This window comes from Seriola aureovittata, chromosome 8 (assembly GCF_021018895.1).
Source record: "Seriola aureovittata isolate HTS-2021-v1 ecotype China chromosome 8, ASM2101889v1, whole genome shotgun sequence".
Taxonomy (NCBI): Eukaryota; Metazoa; Chordata; class Actinopteri; order Carangiformes; family Carangidae; genus Seriola; species Seriola aureovittata.
The window spans coordinates 20,221,551-20,241,877 of record NC_079371.1 but is presented as its reverse complement, the minus strand read 5'-3'; the positions used below and the strand labels follow the sequence as shown (position 1 = coordinate 20,241,877).

General features: G+C 42.4%; 1 protein-coding gene across 3 annotated transcripts; it reads left to right on the top strand.

Annotated features, from left to right (window-relative positions):
* The first annotated feature begins 252 nt into the window (after nucleotides 1–252).
* sh3tc2 (SH3 domain and tetratricopeptide repeats 2) lies at nucleotides 253–20,032 on the top strand. 3 transcript variants are annotated; one of them, XM_056383473.1, is made up of 23 exons: nucleotides 253–591; nucleotides 5,169–5,285; nucleotides 6,536–6,634; nucleotides 7,639–7,770; nucleotides 8,399–8,526; nucleotides 8,721–8,826; nucleotides 9,365–9,508; nucleotides 10,583–10,784; nucleotides 10,963–11,036; nucleotides 11,812–12,007; nucleotides 12,251–12,387; nucleotides 12,622–12,672; nucleotides 12,797–13,101; nucleotides 13,935–14,129; nucleotides 14,431–15,291; nucleotides 15,411–15,631; nucleotides 15,720–15,886; nucleotides 16,315–16,492; nucleotides 16,576–16,726; nucleotides 16,903–17,025; nucleotides 17,160–17,310; nucleotides 17,891–18,087; nucleotides 18,806–20,032. In XM_056383473.1, exons 2-23 carry the CDS (start codon nucleotides 5,261–5,263, stop codon nucleotides 19,709–19,711), a joined length of 4,749 nt encoding a protein of 1,582 aa, XP_056239448.1. In that variant the 5' UTR covers nucleotides 253–591; nucleotides 5,169–5,260; the 3' UTR covers nucleotides 19,712–20,032. The 3 variants fall into 3 exon arrangements, with proteins under 3 accessions (XP_056239448.1, XP_056239447.1, XP_056239446.1); XM_056383472.1 differs by lacking the exon at nucleotides 5,169–5,285; XM_056383471.1 differs by lacking the exons at nucleotides 253–591; nucleotides 5,169–5,285 and adding an exon at nucleotides 4,793–5,168.
* Nucleotides 20,033–20,327: the final 295 nt, after the last annotated feature.

Here is a 20,327-nt window from a genome sequence, read left to right as displayed (position 1 = left end):
TCGGTTTAATAGCTCAAGAAAGATTAAAGCGTAATTATAACCTGACCTCTTCCACTGCTTCAGTCCTGTTGTAGACTCATATGTTTCCAAATTTTGACAGGGGAGGAGGAGGAGTGTGTGTATGTGTGTGTGTGCGTGGGGATAGGGGTGAGTGAGAAGAAGAGAGAGAGAGAGAGAGAGGGAGTGAAGGGGGAGGCTGTACCCTCGTCCCAAAGAAATGATGGGAGGAGTTAACAGCAAAGAAAACTTCCTCAGTCAGTGACATGCCGCCTGGGATAGCCTGTGTAGCGCTCAAACGCACGCACAAACACAAACACACACACACACACACACACACACACACTCTTTCACTCATTGACTTACACTTTTTTTTTCTGTTTTTCCTCTCGTGCTTTTTTGGGGGGTTGACAGCGGAGAACGGCAGCAGGTTTCAGCAGCTGTCATGAGATGCATTTCACCAGTTAAACGGTGAAACAGAACACACACACAAACACACACACATGACCACATACACAGAGATACAGAGATACACACATTCTGCCACGCACTTGAGGAAAGACTTGCGAAGGGAGAGCTGGCGTCAACACAGAGGTAAGAGATGTTTGTTTTTTTCTTTACTTTTAGTGCGTGATTTTCACTGCGTCATGAACTTTCTTCTATTTAGCACGTTCACCACAGCTGTACTTTGTACTTAGCCACATAACCATAAAGTTGATGTCAGTCAGCAGGTTATAGCATGGAATGCAAAGCTTTAAATGGGCAGTGATTGTCATGAAGTCATTGCACTTCCTTCACAAGTGGCTTGATTATTTGTGTAAAGTCTCCTGAAGGGCAGAAAAGCAGACTTGTGCATGACCATCTAAAGTCTTCTCATGTCTCTACTCTATTTCTAATGAATGAAAGAATGTTAGAGTGTGGGAATAAAACTGATCTGTCTACAAAGCCTGATGAATTTGTAATCGTGGTGCCACAATGTGTGTTTCAGTGTTGTACAAATGCCACAATGCAACAGTGTAGGAATCTCCCTGCAGGGAGCTTTGCCTGAAACACACAGGCATGTGAGTGAGCTAACAGGGGGTTAGTCTAAACTTAGAGTCCCACACCCCCGTCTCACATTACTCTCCACTAACTCCTCTGCCACATATTCCAAATCTACTAACCCATAATGTACACACACACACACATACACACACATACACACACACATACAGTCACAAACACCTCAAATCACCCCATGCGTGGCATGTATTTGAACACAGCCAGACACTGCTGACACCACATGTTTCTTATTAGAGTTAAAATGTTATTGTCATGGACAGCCGAGTGTCACAATTCCAGCGCAGGCTTTTGCTGTGGTTTCAGACTGTGCGGAGGCTATAAGGCCGTTTATGGTATGCGGTCACTGGGGCTCGTCAAACCCCTATCGCACTGTGTTTGTGGATTAACATGTCTGTAAACATATGTATTGTTTATGCGAGACTTCACCCGAGCAGTGGTGCTGGAGAGGAAGGGTTTTACGCTCCAGCTGCACTGAAACAATAGCTGGAGCCACAGGTGTTCAGTAAATGGGGCACCGAGACTTATACAGCATCACCAGAAATCAGATCGCATTGCTTTCTCAACAATCTCTGTATGTTTTAAAGTGGTTGTCACTGGAGACAATCGCTGCCCCTTGTGCAGCTTTTGGTGCTAACAAAGGTCCTAGCATGTGACCACAGATATCAGCCTTGAGCAGTCTGTGTTTATTAGATTAGACAGAATCTGTTGCACTCTGAGAAACTAGCTGGGGAGTACAGAAGAGTATCAGGATATGCCACGACACGCCTCCAGCCTGTTTACTGCTTTCTGCCTCACACAATGCACACACACACACACACACACACACACACACATTCACCCATGACCATTCAGCCGCCACATAAACAAGACGAAGAGACTGGTGTCAGACAGGGATACCAGCCTCTCTGTCTCCAGTGTACTAAAGCAGCAGAACGATCAGGGCACAAAGGAGGATGACATTTTATGCATTTCCTTCCATAAACAGTGATTACAAGCAACGACAGCTGAAAGAAGTCACATAATGCATGAGGGACAGAGCATCTATGTTTCCGTCTTGAACTACGTTGTTTCCATAACCACATCAGATCAATTGATTTGCCCCTCTTTATTAGTTATTTGATATAGTTTTAATGTGCAGTACGTGTTCATGTGTTCGACCTAAAAACTGCTGCAAACTTGGGGTGTGAAGTTTGAAAGATGTGGCCACTCTTTAGGCAGTAAGGTTCTAATGAAAGCTGTTATAAAAGGGGCATTATAGGAAGTGTAGCATCCAGTGTTTTTGGAAGTCAAAATATCTCAGCCTCTCCTAGTTCAATTCAAAATGTCAATTTTCTTTTTTTTTTTTTTTTATATGTTTTTCACGAACCCCTTTAAAGTTTTTCGGATCAGTAAAGTATTAGTTCACTAATGAGAACCACAGCCATCACGGAAAACAGTTAAATCTGAACCCTGTAAGTTCACATTTAGCTGAAAATACAGCTCTTGAGCAGAAATCTGTAGGGAAACACTGAGACAACGTCCTAAAATTAAAGAAATAAAGTCTTCTTTACTTTAAAACTAGCGGATCAACAGTTTTTAAAAATCGCTTATTCGTGCAATGTCAGCTTCTTCTTACATCTGAAAGAATAAAGCTCGAAATTCAATATTGATTTCTGTGTGCAGGGCAGTGGGAGATGTGTTTTCTAATACAGATAGAAAAATACAGTTTTAATCAATATGAAGATGTAGAGGCCCTCTTTCCATTATTTCTTTATCCTTCTTATTTCTTATAAGTATATTAACTTCACTTGATAGTCTACTGGTTCAGTTTGAGAGTCAGGTGCAAGAATTATGGTTGAGGGAAACAACTTTATGGGAAAAAGTAGTGTAATATTTCATAAAAAGTATTTCTTCTGGAACACTTTTCATCTAGTTTACCATTTAGTTTCTATACAGACTTAGGATCTATCTGGCAAATGTCAGTGACATTATAATCTGAATCATAACATCACTATATTTTAAAAATAATCCCATATTAAAGCCACTGTGTATAGCCTATAGCCTATTAGTATTAATATTTATGCCTCATAATTTTCAGTAGCTTTACTTTTCTTTAATTCTCCGCTTATAAAAGACACATGTAATCATTGTCACCTGATTCAAGAGGATCAAGAGGATCTTTAAAGTGACTGTAATCAACATTTTTGTAATAATCAGGTATCAAACAGCCAAGTGAAAACAATGTGTCAATGTGAAAGGGGTCACTCCTTGTGATCAACCTAGAGATCTTATCATCTGAATCTCCATGTCCCCTCGGCTTTATGAAGCTTTAGCTAGTTTTAGCTTGTTTAGCTGTCTTGACTGTTTGGGTTCATTCCCTCCGCTCTCACAGTGTTGCTTTCGGCTGCAGCACGCAACTATTTGCAGTGGTAAAAAATGCACGGTGCACAATTGGTTCAGCACCAGACAGCAGACTGATAAATTTCGCAACAAGCTAGTGAACATAGTGGTGTATTGCGCAGCTAAAGAGCTAGATAGTTGGTAGGGACCAAAAGCTGAGCTACAAGAGACTGAATATTGGACTACCATTAGCTAAGTGGTCACAAACATGGCTTAAAATGAATGATAATGTTGCTCTATGTCTGCAGATGTGTGTAAATAAGCAACTGTTTGCTAATAAGTTCACCATATCAACTTATAAGGTGATGATGTGTCAATGTAGTGTTCACAAAAATCAGTTATCAGCAGTTTAAAAGAAAATGGGGAATACATATATTTTCCAGTTGACTGCTACAGGTTGTAATCTGTAGCAGTCGACTAGAAAATATGTATTCCCCATTTTTAAAAAATATATAATATATAAGTTAAAGTAATATATTATCATGACACACACAGATGATGGGACACCGCTCCTAATGTCACGTTAAATGCTTGCATTAACTAGGCGATCTGTTACTGCCTGAGTGAACGTATTGTACTGGAGCATTACCCGCCAATTACGCTGGTGTACCACTGTCGAACTAAAGGCCTCTGTCTACACTCTGTATTGAAGAGAACACCATAATATCAGCTTTTTAAAATTCCTCTTTTAAACAATACCAATACATTCACACTCTGAAGGGAAACGTTGCTGCTTTATGAGGTATTTCCTTCTTAGATAGTAAAAGGTAACATAAGGGCAGTGATTCTGATCTTACCATGACAGCACATTTTGTAGTTTACACACCCCTCTTTAATGTCAACATCTTAATGGAGCCTTGAATAGTCATAAACGTCCATGGCGCCCTCGCCATGCGATCTCGAGAGTCTATATTGGAGCGCCATACTTTTCTTCACGGACCTCACAGTGTAGGATGTAGGATTTGCTGATGTGTTGTCATGTGTCTGTCTCATACCCATCTGATGGCAGGGAGCGTGTTGTGAGAGAGTTGTGTTGAACTGTATGATGTGGATAAACTGATCCTTGATCTATGCTACCAGTCGTCTCTCACCCCCCCTTGCTGTGACCTTACAGCCTGTGCCTGTGTGGCATTGCCTTACAGTGGGTCAGCAATACATTCTCCCAGCAAGAGACTCACACATTGTCTTTGTGACACACATTCTGCACATATTTTCACTGACCCGGGCACATACACAACACACAGGGAAACTCTCAATGAGGCCTGCCCCCCACACACTCATACCAATCGCAGTGAGTGCTTTGTGCATTCACTTACTAACTGGGCAGCTACTGAAGAGAGAGATGCTGGTGGGAGGAGGGAGATGCAGACAGAGAGAGGGACAGACGGATTACAAAGAGAAGCAGAACCAGGCAGATACAGGAGGAGAAGAGGAGATAAGGCTTTCAGAAAGGGACAGAAGAGACACATCCAGTAAACACTAACTGGTGTGAAAGACAGAGTGAACAGGGCAGGAAAGGGAATACAGAAATAGGAAGGGAAGCAGGGGCTTGTCCAACAGAGAGGAAGAGAGTGAGTTGTTGTTAAAGAGGCTGGGGGGGAATGATGGGATGGCATTGATCTCTGGGAGCTGCCGGCTCTTGGGCCAGATGGCGTCTTGTTGCTGCAGACCGCTGCTCAACTCCTCCTGCTGTGGACCGCTCATCAAAGTCTGCCTCTCCTCCTTCACAGGTCGGTCCCAGCCTGCTCTCTGTGCTACTACTGTACCGTCATGAGACGGGCTGCTGCATTCAGATAGACAGGAGCATAGGCTTATATACAACATGGGTAACACATTTAGCCAAGAAGGTAAAAGGGGCATGGTGTGTGTCTGTACTCTAGCAGCATGACTGTGCTTGTGTTGACTCAAGCAGTCCTGTTGGTGCTAACTGTGCTCTGTGTAGTAGGATGGAAAAGAATAGGCTGTTGTCCCCTTCAGCCTAATGTCATGTTGCATTGTGTTGCTAAATTGTGCGCCCCATTGTCTTGTTGTGAACGCTTTAATACTGTTCTGTTGTGTTTTTGCACTGACAAAGCATGTTGTAAATGAAGAAAAGTGGCAGTTAAATTAAAATTGTTTCCATTTTTGTCACTGTTTGGTTGCCAGCGTCTTCCCTTTTCATTTTAAAAAAATGGTGTCTGACTGTATGTCTGAAAACATGTGACTGTGCTGACATAAAGAGTGTTCTCAGAAGTCAGGGGCAGGGCAGTTGTTTGAGCCTGGAGGTTTTTCTGATGTCAGTGCAGCTGTGTGTTTGTGCTGGGCCTGTGTGTGTGTGTGTTCAGCCAACATCATTGTCGTCGTCCCCCCCCCCCCCCCCCCCCCCCACCGACCCACCCACACCCCAATAACTCCTCACACTAACCAGTGGCTCAGACTTGGCGTTTCCAATATAAACTGCTGCACCCGTCTCCCCCAGTGACATTAACTCTCTCCCCTACCTACAAGCATATTTTCTTTAAAAGAACAGTTCAATATTTTCAGAAATAAACACTTTCTTTCCAACATGAGGAGATCAATAAAACTCTCAGACCTGCAGGGTGAAGCTACAACCAGGAGCTTTACTTTGGATCAGTTTGCGTAGTTTAGCTAAAGACAGCTAGCTTGACTACAACCACTACTAGCACCTTAAAGCTTTTTAATTAACACATTATATCTTCTTTGTTTAATCTGTACAAAAAACTAGGTATAAAAATGACGGTTTCTAATTTTACAGGGGCTTATGTGCTAGAGAATTTCTTAGTTGTAACTTTCTGGAGTCTCTGCTGTGTGCCTGGAAATTTTGCTTCCCTGCTGTTACCTACTGTAACGCATGAGCTTCTGAGGCGCGGTTACCTTTGAACCGAGGTTCCTTTTGAGCCTTTATGTTCAGTACAGCGGCTGGTATCAATGTCCTCATCTAACTCTCATCAAGAAAGCAAATGTGCTTATTTCCCAAAATATTGAACTATTCCTTTAAGATACTAATGATAATAGTACTTGTGATTCATTGATTAAAAAGGGAGTAAATATGTTCCTTATGTTCAGGCCCAACTCTGATTTGCTTCCCCTTCCACAGACATCTCCCCTGCTGAGCTGGATGCTCTTTGGAGGGAACCACCATACACTCTTGGGGGAACAAATGAACACTTCTCAAGAAATGACATCATGACTCAAGGTAGAGTATGTTGCAAGGCAGGGTTGTTGTAGAAGCTGCCTGTCAGTTTGAAATCATGCTGTGACTTACTACTCTACTACATTAGTTTGGAGCACAAACAATATAGTGAGGTTCACTTAGGAAGGAGCTGTGGTGCGGTCACAAACTGAGGAAGTGTTTGGGACATCCTCCCTGCACAATGGAACAAACCAGGGGAAACACATCGCCGCTTTACTGCTATAGCCAGCAATTACATCTGGCCGATATTTTTAGGGTTTCAAAACTATTAAGATCCTGTTTATGTGCCAAGGTAAAGCTTAACAGTAATGGCTAATACTTATACCAAGCTCAAAGTCATGGATAAGTGCCTCTAGCCTCTGCAACTCCAAGAGATTGTACTGATACAAACTTGCCCAAACCAAAACCAAGTGACAGATTAGTTGCATAAATGTAGCAATATCCACTGTATACAATTAATACTGTTAAATAAGATCCAGTTTAAAAAGAAATGAGAATTTTAGGGATAAATGAAAGAGAAAAAGGTGTCGGTGAAAGAATATTTCACCGACATCAGACAAAAGGTTAGGAACCACTGCTCTAACTCATATGTTCAACCTGTACCATATGACTAAATATTGACCACAGATACGTACGTTTTCTTAAATGGCAAAATAGTGATTGGCATCTTGTATCATCTGGTAACATTTCCAGTTAAATCTCCACGCCGGTCTGGGACTTGCATTGTGATTGCAGTCTACTTTAAACAACCCCTGTGATGACCACTTTGATATAATTGTTTCCACACACCACACACCTGTCTTTATCAAACAGAAAACCCGGAATACAATTTGCTGTTTAGGAAACACTGGCTTAACCAACGTTGGATTTGGTTTTCTACCTCAGCGTGCACAACAAAAAGTTCACGTCCTTGGACTGACTCAGAAAAGATGACAATCTTAACTTGATCCACCAGCTTTTTTTTTCTTTTTTTTTTTTTGCTTTTATGATTTTGTTCCCTCCTCCAGGTGCAGGTGAGGAGGAGGATGGTCCAGTGGTGGAGTCAGGTGAAGGAGGGGTGGAGCCTGACAGCTACTGGAAGAGGAAAGAAACCTTCCTTAGAGGAAGTACTGTGTCGCTGGGAGAGAAATTCTCCTCAGGTACATTTAATGATGCTTTCGCCATAGTCCATTACCTGACTAGCTTTTACATCAGCCAGACTAAACTAGTTATATTTCATGCACAGAAGTATTCCCCATGCATATTACATTTATGCATAATGATCAAGAACATTTCCCTGTCCACTAATGTTTTACTCACTCAGCAGTTTAGCTCCATCCATCACATTCCCCCAGGTTCTTCCTCTAAAATGGATTTAAATGGCCACACTAAGAGTCCAGTCAGAAGCCTAATAGCTATGATATTCCTCGGGGGACTAGCTCACAGAACATCTCACAGAAATATGAGCTCTCGTAGAATATCTTTAATGAACTCTTGAAAGTTTTGTCCCTCTTGTTTGTTTGTTATTCTCAGTGATTTCACACAGAACAAGTCATCAAACTATTTGTACAAGTGTGATGAACTAATTTAACTAACAAAAGGATTATAAGGATTACAAATCCCCTTTCTTTTGTTTATTCTCTTACTGGTTACTCTTACTGGCCCTCTCTCTCAATCTCTAAGATGATTTTTTATTTGCATTGGATTTGGTTGTATACCACACTAATCCACCAGGTGAAAATATTTAATCTTAGTCTGATTAATCGCTGAATTCATCTTTCCCGTCAGAAATTGTGCTGTTGTTCACTGGGCGGAGGCGCTCCAGTGTGGATCCTGACCGAACCCTGCAGGAGGCGCTGCGCACACGACTTCGAGTGGTGGAAAGCAACAGCCAGGATGTCATCCAGCTCTTTAAAGTGAGTCACACCTGACAATGCAGACATTACACAGACTTTACTGTACCACTCCATCTGATATTATAATGTAGAATAAGGTGCATAATGATAAGAGTCTATATAATGCAATGTGATATATTATATTATGTATGAGTTGTGCATTTTATGGAGATGGATCGGTGTTCTGTTAATGAAACAAGATTTTGTTTCTGCAGGACTTGTCTGCACGCCTGGTGTCTGTCCACGCTGAGAAGGACAGCTTTGTACTCACATTCAAGACTGTGGAGGAAATTTGGAAGTTTTCTACTTATCTAGCATTGGGTATGAATTCTAATTTTCTTAAAAGGCCATGAAGGAACACATCACTTTCTTCCTTAAAACGTTCTTGGTTATTTCACAAGAGAGTTTTTGTGTTTGTGCTCTGTCTGTGCTCCTCTCTAAGATTTGAAGTGGGTTGGAAAATGCTGATGTACATTTGGCACCAATCAGGATTGGGCAACATTTGAAATCAGAATCTGAAGACAGTCGTGGAGTTGTTTGATTATGTTCCCAGCCCAAGTCACTCAAATCAATTCACACCAAATCAGTCCTTAAGAAGCAGACTGGCTGAGGTCTTGAGTATTAAGCTCAAACACTTTGATTTTTGCTTGTTTAGTCATTAATACATTTAATGTTGTAAATAAAAGCATAGAATTTGGAGCCAAGTTTTCATGGGCTTTAAGGGCTGCAAACTGCACTAATTTGCATTACTGCACTATGTTTAACATATCAATCATCATGGTTGTGTAACAAGGTTTTGTTGTTAGGGATGCGGTGTATTATTAGTATTTAAATTAGACTTGCGTGTGCTCTGTCTCAGGCTATGTGGCTCGCTGCTTGGAGAACTTCCTGTGTGATCAGTCCTTCTGGCTGGACCCAGAGCTGCTCAGTGACCTGGAGATCAATGTCAGCGTGGATGAGGAACATCTGGCCACCCTCTACCTGGGACTTCTACTCCAGGAAGGTCTGTAATGCTGTGTTGTGACATTGGTCAAGTAATGGAAGCTTGGTGAGGTTGAGAGAGTGAAAAGGGTCATCTGTAAAATTACCGATCCTCTTCTAAAGAGTAGCTGAGATCCAGTCAATGAATCCCTGATCCAAAATTTCTAAACATTTAGCTCTTCCCGACTCTAAACTGAACAGTGTCTTATCTTCTGATTTTGTTTTAAAATGCACACAACTATTGACGACAGTGACAATGTAGCACATAGACTTTATACATACATACTGTACTAAATATTGTTAAAATTAAAATGTGTTTTTTTTTCTCCAAAAACATTCTAAAAGTAAGAAATAGTTATGTTCAGACACATCTTAAATCTGGTAACTTTAATTATAGAGTGACTGATTGCTGCTGACATTTGATCCCATTACTTTTAATCCATTTTTCGCTAACCCCAATTAACACTAAGAAAGACCCACTGGATAAACTGCTGTACATGACTTTCAGCATATTATAGAAATGCACGCCCTATAGTCAGTTGCGAGAGCTTTACTGTGCCTTACTGTACTGTACTTACAAGTAAGCAACACCATTTATATTTTTATGACCAAAAACGGTCTTTGAATTGTATAACTGATTTGTGATCAGTTATCATTAAATGTTAGAAATTTCTTCTGTTTTTCCAGCTATAAAATTGGTCATTGTTCTGCTAAAGCAAAACTATTATACAACTATAGATTTCATCCTGCCTGGTCTACACAGACATCACTTATTCCTCCTGAACATTTCCGCCAGACAAAAAGCCTCACGGACACATGCAATAGGACTGCAGTGCTGGCAAATAGTGATGGGAATTACATTAGTGGGGTAATAAAACATCCATCATTTGCCATTGACTGAATGAGGGCGAAGTAGCAGTAGCAGTTCTGCTGATCTTTGACTTAAGTGTGGTGGATTTTATCAACACGAAGCCACTTTCTGAAAAAACACTTAAGGTGTCTGGTTTTCTACATGCTTGCTTGCAATGTGTGTGTACGTGTGGTGGAAGGAGCTGTATCTCTCTACTTATGCCTGTTTACACACATCTCTTTGCAGGATCCTTCTTTGCGAAGGCGCTATTTACAAGAAGTGAGCAGGATGAGGAAGAAGAAGAACAGCTGTCATTCAAAAAGAACGACTTGCTGATGGTGAGGGACACAGGGCAGGACAACATGTGGGAGGGCACCATGCTCTCCACAGGAAACCATGGCCTGGTGCCAGTCAACGCAATGCAGCCACTGCCCTACCCCTTCTATCAGTGAGTCACTCTGTGTTCCTCAAATGAGCCATGTCAGTTAGAAACTGCTTGATTTAGAAACAGTGAGATTAAAACGTTCTCTTGTCAAAACATTTGGTTGAATGAGCAGTACAGGTGATAGACATTTGTACACATTAATGGTTATAATCTTGTTAAACTGTACTTCCTGTTTGGTCAGGTGGTTCCTGAGGAAGTACCCAGACCATGCTGGATGCTCGCCACCAGAAAAGGAACCATTTGAACATCCAATTGGTAATGTCGTACACACATATACAGTCCCATATGTTCAAAACACACAAGATGCTACAAACACATTCAATGCTTACTTTAAAGTTGCACCAATCATGATATCATATTCATATTTCAATCATATTTTAACAATGGATCAAATGTGTAATGGGAAAGGTTAATAGTGGCTAGTAGTTAATAGTAGTAGTTAATGGCTCATAGTGACCAACCAAGCCTAACTCCAGGGCCAAAAAATGAAGCAAACACGAAATGCCAAAAGCTGCAGTTCTTCCAATGGCCACTTCGGACTGGCTCCAAACACAACTCAATCCCCATAGACTACCATGTTAAAATGCCCAACTTTAGAGCAGAAATAAACATGTTTACAACCTGGTACAAAAACGGTTTTGGTCTCTATAGCTAATTTCCTCCTTCATGACAACTGTATTGGGGGGTGATTTTTTTATATAGCTCACCTATTTAAATTTTTATTAAGGCTTAAAATTATGTATAATTGAGGGTGTGCTGCTTCGATTGGCAGATGGGTGAGTGTATGCTTGCCACAAGCCGACATACACCAAAGTCTCAGCTCCCCTTAGCCCTACAGAGAATTTTAGCCTTAAGCTCTTTGCTTTGGTTTTACGGCCCACAACTTTATTGCATCGGCTCACTTTTACTGCTCTTCTCAAAGCTGTTTCCTGTCACAACAAGCATCTCTTTTCAGCTAATAAGTTTAACTTTTTTATATTTTTATAGCCTGTCGGTTCCTAAATCCTGTTCTCCTCACCAAACATCTCAGTCACAGGTTCCTGTGTAGCAGTGGTTGACTACAGTCCAGTGGGACCGGATGAGCTCCAGCTGAGCCAAGGCGACATTGTGGAGATTCAGGGTCTGCTAGTCCGAGGCCTGGGCATCTTCATAGGAACACACACATCCACGGGACACACTGGTTTTATACACAAGGCCCATGTCAAACCTCTGGACACCATGCCCCTGTGAGAAGTTTGTTTTTCTAGTTGTATAATACATGCCATGGCCTGAACTTTTTGATCTGATGATGTTGTGCGTCATTTCAACTTTAAAGCCCTTTATCTTGATTAAATCCACATTAGCTGCTTCTTGTTTATAATTTTCCACAAATTTTTAATGAAATCTTATTTAGTGTATCTGCGGTGTGGACACGGTGGATCCGGTGAGACAGTCGAGATGACAATGCTGCCTTTGTTTCTCCTGCACAGAGACAAACAATTGGTCTTTCTGACTGAGGAGGAGAGGGCCAGCCTGGCTCAGGTTCACCCGTGTAGCTCTGAGCCAAGTGATAGCGGCCTGCTGGAAAGACTCTTCTCATCTGACATCAGCTCTGTGTACAGGCTAGGTAAACGAGCGACTGGGCTGATCAAGAGATATACTTTTTTGTCGGGTAGGGGAAAGGAAGGGGTTGCGCCAGAGCCGTAACTGAAATATAGGTCATGTCTGATTTGAAGTGCAGCTCATGTTTGTTTCCTAAATAGTGGTACTGTTTCATTCATTTTAGGAAAAAAAAATGTTTCCATCTCTTCTCCCAACTGGAAAACTGAGGCTTTAATTGATTTACCTTGTGTGTTTCCAGACAGACTGGATGAGACTGACTTCATGTACATCAGGAATCGGCCAAAACATGGTACCGCTTTATAATTTATTGCTGAGATCAGCTGTTTGTGAGCTTAATGTATTCTGATAGCCTTAAAATTAAACCTCAATCCACGTCTTTGCTCCGCGCTGATGTATCTGTTTTCTTCCCACAGACCATAAGGTTCCTTCAAGCGCACGTCAGAGTGTCATGTCAGAGAAAAGTGGAGGGACACCCCCATACCACTCCTCCCCACGGCCCTCTCTCTCTCACTCCTCTCCCCGTCTGTCCCTCTATCACTCCCATAATCCTCTGCCACGCGAGGGAGAGCGCCTGTCCTTCACTCTGGACGACACATTCAGGGAGTTGGACGAGTTCCAGGAAGATCCACCTCTCTTCTTGGAGGAGAACAGCTGGGAGGGGGAGGAGTCCGAGCTCAGTGACCCCACACTGACCCTGCTCAACCAGGAACACTTCCATGTCAGTAGAGTCTCAGTTCAACAATTCATTTATTTGTGGGGCCGAAAGCCAAACCAACAGATTGTTCAGTAGGCTCTCTTTTCTTCCTCTTTCTTTTTCTTTTTTCTGTCTGGCAGCCTGGATTTGATAGCAAATGAAGATGATGAATATCAAGTGAACAGCTTCTCTGTATCGCATGATCAAAATTAGTTTTTAGTAAATAAAGCTGTGTGCACATTTGCAACAGTCCTTCCAGGACTACCCTCATTCTTATTTTGAACCCACTCATAATCTTCTTGGCCTGTAACTATCGAACCTTTTCATCTATGAATAATCTTTTTTTCTCTCTAAGTTCTTTGGCTCATAAGAGGTTTAAAAATATTATATAGTCAATTTAAGTGAATTAATTTAGCTTCTGTACTCCAAAGCTGTTCTGTCACGAAAACCTAAAGGACAAACTGGAATTACCACAATATGTAATTTAATTATGTAGTGCAAAAATGCAAAAAAGCTCTGCATTGTCTTGACCATTCATGATCAAAATTTCTCAGCAGATACACCTCTTTTTATCTTTCCAGCGATTTTATGTTACTTTATGTTATTAATATGTTACTCTTAACAAATAAGATTTTAATCTTTTCAGGAAAAAAGAATCTACATTAATTTCATCGACAAAATCAACAACCATTTCTGCTTTTGTCAAAAACACATTTCCAGTTAACCCAGTCTTTACTGCGTGTGTCAGGAAGCACCTTTGGGAGGATTTTATGGGATAGGGATCATTACACTTTTGTTAGGCCCATTAACTCTATTCTTACCAAACGCTAAAATATTTTGTTTGTTATTTTTTCCAGGAGGACTTCCTGCCCCTGTACGACCTGCAGTATTCCTTCCTGTGGGTGACCTTCAGTGGTAAGACTGAGGACGAGCTCTTAGGGCACCTCGAGAGTGTCAGGGAGTGCGCCAAGCGGATGGGCATGCACTGGGCACGACGCCGTGCATGCTTTCTGCTGGGAAGACTCTGTGCCAGGAAGCTAAAACTCTCCCAGGTTTGGACTTCATTTCTAGAATTAATATGCATGCAGTGTCTATAGTTAGATGCTTTATTCCTCTCTAAAGAAACAAGAGAAGACATCGTGATATAAAGTGCATTGCCATTCATATCACAATAAGGTAATAGTAATAAAATGGATGCCTGCTGTGTTTTTAATGGCTACCGCAGGGCGACTTTCCCTTCAAGGGACAATAAAGTGAAATGAACATAAATGTGAAGTCTTTGAATCTTCATCACAATCTACATCTGTTTGTAATCAGCTCCCACATGCTGTATACATCTCCTCTTTTCCTCAGGCACGGGTGTACTATGAGGAGGCTCTGAGTGTTTGTGTCGACAGTTTCTCTGACACGCCACTCCTCGTCGCTCTCTTCACAAACCTCACCGCCGTCTACCTGAAGCAGCGTATGACAGACAAACTGCCCCAGACTCTGGAGAAGGCCAGTGCTCTGCTCCTCTGTCTCCCGAGCCACACCTTCACCTCCACCGACGAGGTAGAACTGCTGAAGCTGATCCTGAGGAGATCGGTGGTGATGGGGGACAAAAGCCTGGAGTCTCGTGTGTGCTACCTCATCTCCAGCCTCTTCCTGCTTCTCAAGAAGACCGATGACGCTCTTCCCTTTGTTGAGCGCCTACAGTTTCTCTCGGTGTCTCTCTCTGCCGCTGAGGGTCAACCCATAGCTCCTTTGGACCTCAACTGGCTCTTGAGCTGGCTCTATCATCGCAAGTACATGCCTTACTTAGCACTGGCCTCTCTGAGCCTGGACTCAAGACAAGACCACTCCCTCCGCGACGCTTTCCAAAGGATTGAGTTGTTTATCAGGAACTCTGTTCGCCTGAACCCGTGCTGGAAGGAAGGAACCTCCTTGCTCCCGGCCCAGATTGTGGTTTACCTTCAGCAAGCCCTGGCCATAGCTGAGCAGGGCGAGGACATGAAGACCCAAAGGGATCTGTGTTTGGGCTTGGCCTCAGTCTACCAGCAGTATGATGCCTTAGACAAAGCAGTGCACTGTGCTCAACAAGCTGTGGAGACAGGAGACCACATCAACGAGGAGGAGGGCTTCGAGGCGTCGGTGTTGCTCGGGTGGCTGCTGGTGTTGACGGGACAGGCCGAGAGGGCCCAGAGTGTCCTGCAGCCACTGCTCACATCACTTCAGGTACAGCAACTGATGTTATTCATCACAAACATTTGTAGAAGCTAAAATGTAGATTCTACCTGTTCCTTTATATGAATATCATGTGTAATCTGTGCCTCTGTGTGTACGTCTCTCTCCAGGGTACAGACAGTCCCACGCAGCAAGGAGTGATCCACAACCTCTTGGCTTCGTGTCTGAGGCGGCAGGGTCGTGTCCCAGAGGCAGGCCGGCATCTCCACTCAGCCTTGGTAATCTCCAGGGAGAGTGGTAACCAGAGGAACCAAGCCCTGGCGCTGGCCAACCTCGGCTGCCTGGCACTGGATGTGGGGGCATCTTGGGTAGCAGAACGCTTCCTAGTCAGGTCAGATATCTGTCTTACTGCATCTTTACCAAGTTGTACAACAGAGAAGCTCCAAGGAAATTTACTGTGATGGTAATTGTATTACCAGATCACTGCACCTTTTTCTGGAGCTTTGGGAAAGCCCCACAGACGAGGAGCACGTTCAGACCTACCTATGGCTGGGGCGGAGCTACAAAGACAGGGGGAGGAGTCAGGACATCAGGGCATCTTATGAAATGGGGCTACTAATTGCACTAAATGCCAGAAATTTGCACAGTAAGTATTGTTCAATTAGGTCAAATTTAAAATGAGACAGGCAAAATCTTCTGTCTCTCTGTACATTATTATGTTATCCCTTATATGTGATATCAGGTGTCAGATCTGTACTGAGCAACAGGACACGGATGAAAAATGTACTTGTCAGTGCTCTTTGGTGGACAAACTGCGACACTGCTTCTAAACTCTCGTGTATAATTTTTGTGCTGCAATTTCATTTTGAGCACATAGTCAGCTAATGAAGTAGCGACAGCAAAATCTCCCTCCTTGTTAATTATTGGCCGACATCCCATCAATGCTGATATAAAGTATATGTGATAAGCTAAAATTGGCCTTTACCATGTATATGTCTGGATAAACTATTTTACCTCAGGAGCAACTGGTAACATTTCTAAGTATTATCTAAGTATAAGCTGTATTTCTCATAGGTCAGATGGTGGTGGCCAAGGTGCTGAGTCGGCTGTATGCTGACATGCTGCTGTATGGTCAGAGTATCGTCTACTATGAGCACTGTGTGTCAGTATCCAGAGAGCTTAAGGACAAGAGACTGGAGGGAGAATACCTGGAAATCCTCAGCAGCCTCTACCTGTCACTCAACACTGAGAGGTGATTTTTTTTTCCCCACTCTCCCACACTGTTTTTGATTTAATCTTAATTAATTTGATTTAATGTTGTACTGTGTGGTGCAGATCATCGCGCAAGTCTCTGGACTACACCAAGCAGAGCCTGAGGATTTCTATTGATTTGGGCAAGAGAGAGGAGGAGTCAGAGACCTGGCTGCAGGTGGGACGTATATATTACCTCATCCAAGAGGACGAGCTGGCTGACATGTACCTGCAGGTGAGGAGGAGGAGGGAATATATGAATGATAGTGTAAGGTGGAGTGGTTACATGAGGGATGGGAGCATTTTTCAACTGGCATTCATTGTGTGTGGGCAATCCTCCTTCCTGAGCAGCAATGACTATAGACTAAAGTCAATAATAATAATGTCAGATCAATCAATATTGATTGACAGGCAGCAGTGAAGACAGCCCTGAGGATGAATGATCCTCACTTTGCCATGAGCATCTATGAGGAGGCAGGAGACGTCTACTTTAAAGGCCACAAAAACCGGATGGCCTCACTGCCTTTCTTCAGGGTAAGGGGACACGACATAAAACATATTTGATGTATCTGAAAGCTACAGTGTCCCGAGTAAGATTCATATGGGATTCCATGAAATGATCTTGACACCACTGACCTAATTAAACAAATTATTCATATATTATTCAGGATGGCAGTCTGCCCTTTGCACGCAGCATCAAGGACATCCATTCAGAGTTTCGCTTGTTGAGTAAACTGACAGAGCTGCTGATGAACCAGGGAGAGCAGGAGGAGGCTCTGCAGTACGCAACACTGGCTGTTCAGATCGCCGGCAAAACAGGTACAGATGCCTTGTTAGTTGACGGACCAGTGTGTCGGATTTAGGCTGATCTATTGGCAGATATCCATCCATCCATCCATTATCCATACCGCTTATCCTTGGAGGGCCGCGGGGGGCTGGAGCCGATCCCAGCTGACATTGGGTGACAGGTTATTGGCAGATATGAAATACAGAATTCATAAATATGTTTTCATTAGTGTACAATTACCTGAAACTAAAAATAATTGTGTTTTCATTAGCTTAGAATGAGCCCTTCATATCTACATAGGGAGCAGGTCCTTTTCATCATGGCCCATCATGTTTCTAGAGTAGCCTAGAGTGGACAAACCAAAGACTGGGTGTAGAGAGCGCCTTTTGTGTTTTTACATTGCCTGAAGGCCACAGTATGTTCTTCTACATACTTGGAAAGGGAGGGGTGAGGGAGGGAGTATTCAGTTGGTTGCAATCTGCAACCTAACCGCTAGATGCCACTAAATCCTACACACTGAGCCTTTAACCATTAATGAAAATGTAAACCCACAATAACCACAGCTGATATAGACCTACGCTGTGAGCAGACACCACTGTTGTTTTTCCTCAGGTGTACGTGTGAATGAGAGAACAGCCTACCACCGGCTGGCGACAGTTTACTACAGCCTGCAGCAGTATGAGATGGCAGAAAACTACTACCTCAAGTCCCTCTCCCTCTGCCCCCCGGTCCTGCAGGACCCTGCGGAGGCTCGCTACTACACTAAGGTCTACAGCAGACTGGGAAATTTCACTCTACACAAACTGAAGGTACAGGAAACGAATATATTTCTGTGCTGAATGAGCAAACAGTATACTGTATGTGCAGTGCATTCCTCAAATTAACACCCTCCACCTTAAAGACACAATCTGAAACACAAATGTAAACAAAAGTTTTTCCCCCACCACCAAGATTCAAAACACAAGACTTGAGAAATCAACTGAATCTTATTTATCTCAAACAACCCTTTAAAGAATAGTTTCGAACACTGTTTAAGTATCAGTAAAACCGAATCACATTTTCAATTATGATCAGATGTGAAACACAAAATGTATTTTTTTTTTTTAAGTCAAACTTTTTCAGTTAAACTCTGTGACTAAAAATACATATATTTTGTTTAATAACTAAATGATAAAATACCTCAATTATAATTTATAACTAAATTCTTTTTTTATTATCAAAATGCAAAACCATGAATAAATAAATACATTCTTATTAATTAACTCGCCAATATTTATACTACCTACTTCTCCAATACTAATTTTCGTTGTTGATGAATTCATGAATGTTCCTGTATTTGGCAAATACAGGAACATAATAAAAAGCTTTAGATCTTCTGCCAAAACAACAGTGACCTTGTTTTTACCGTTATCTGATGTCCTTACAACAGTAAATGGTGGGGATCAGACACCAGCCTTCAAATGTGAAGATTTGTGTTTAATTTCAATGAGACCTGTTCTGACCTCTGCACTGTACACTCTTGTCCAGGATGCTTTTGATGCAGTGGGCTACTTCCAGTTGGCTCTGGCAGCAGCCCTGGAGGACCAAGCTAACACTGAGGCTCTGTATGTGGTGTACATGAAGCTGGCAGAGATCCACGGCAACCACATGCCCGACGCTCAGCTGTGCCAACTTTACAGAGACAGAGCCCGCGGTCTGAAGAGAGTTCTGGCAGGAGAGGAAGGCACTGCTGCTGGAGAGGACAGCATGGACTACACAGGCACAGCGCCTGAGCAAAAGAAGGAAAATGACTCAGATGGTGGTGTGGAACATACAGAAGGTTTGTTTAAAAGGAACAGTACCTTGGATTCCATACCTGAAGAGGAAAAGTATGAAGACGCCTTAGATCCAATAAATTGCATGAGTGATGTGGACACAGAGCATATAGACAGTAATCTTGGTGATGCACATGGAGAAGAAGATCTCAATCACCAACTTCCAGATACAGACGGCCCTTCTGTGAACGGGTCTGAGACAGACACAATTGCCAGTCAATCGTACAGTGACAGTATTCTCACCGAGTCCTTTGATACAGCTAAGGAGCAGATCTCAGACTCCAGCAGCTCCACTGACACTTTACAAACCTACCAGAATCCAACAGATGGGAAAGACCCAGACTTGGATCCTGACCACAGCACGCCCAGTCAAATACCTGTTAACCACACAAGTGACATAACAGGACACACAGATGCCAGAGGCCCTGATTCTGATGCTCAGGATGAACAAAACACCCTCACTAAAGAAACAGATGCTCGTGCAGATTCTGTCCATAAAGACATCAGTCTGGAGGGCCCTCACCCTGACACTGACCACACAGAGACTGTTAGCATCAATCCAGATGAGGCTGTAAGTGTGGACAACTCTTGTGACTGCACAGAGAAAGATGACTCTTAGACTGCTGAAACGAGCGGTGAACACGTGGACATAGATGACATCTGCATTAAGTGTCACTTTATGTTCTTCACTGACATTTCCTGTCTGGTCACATGTCTCCTGACCATCAAACTGACTGCAACGTTCCAGCCACATGGCACTTAATCTAGGAAAGATGATGTCAATACTGTACAATTGTCAGAGATTTTGTAAATTCAAAGCATGTGCCTTTTGTATGAAATATACTGTGGTTATTACAGTGCACTGTGCTTGTAATATATGTTTTCTAAATGTCTTGTATCTCTGGGAGATATGACTCAAACATAAAGAATTATTATTTTGTTTTCCGAGTGGTTTTTTTGTGCTTTTGTGCATTCAAATATGAGCAAAACATGGTGGCCTTGACAAAACACATGAGCCACACAGTGAAAAAAACATTAGAGAAAACACGCAAGTGTCTCTGTTTGCAAATTATATATTTTATATTATTCAATATTAAAAAAGACTGAAATAAAAGTACTTAATTCGTATTTAAACATAAAGTTTACAGGTATGTTGTTTCTTTCTAAAACAAAAAAAAAAACACTATGCCATGAGCAAGACACATTATGCAGTGGCCATTAAATACAATTTCTAT

What these genes read in the sequence shown, in the direction of transcription:
- sh3tc2 (XM_056383471.1), top strand. Translation starts at nt 5,048, where the DNA reads ATGGCATTGATCTCTGGGAGCTGCCGGCTCTTGGGCCAGATGGCGTCT. An exon ending in CTGCCCTACCCCTTCTATCA is followed by an intron (nt 10,785 to 10,962) that starts GTGAGTCACTCT and finishes CTGTTTGGTCAG; the next exon opens with GTGGTTCCTGAGGAAGTACC. An exon ending in CCTCACTGCCTTTCTTCAGG is followed by an intron (nt 17,026 to 17,159) that starts GTAAGGGGACAC and finishes TATATTATTCAG; the next exon opens with GATGGCAGTCTGCCCTTTGC.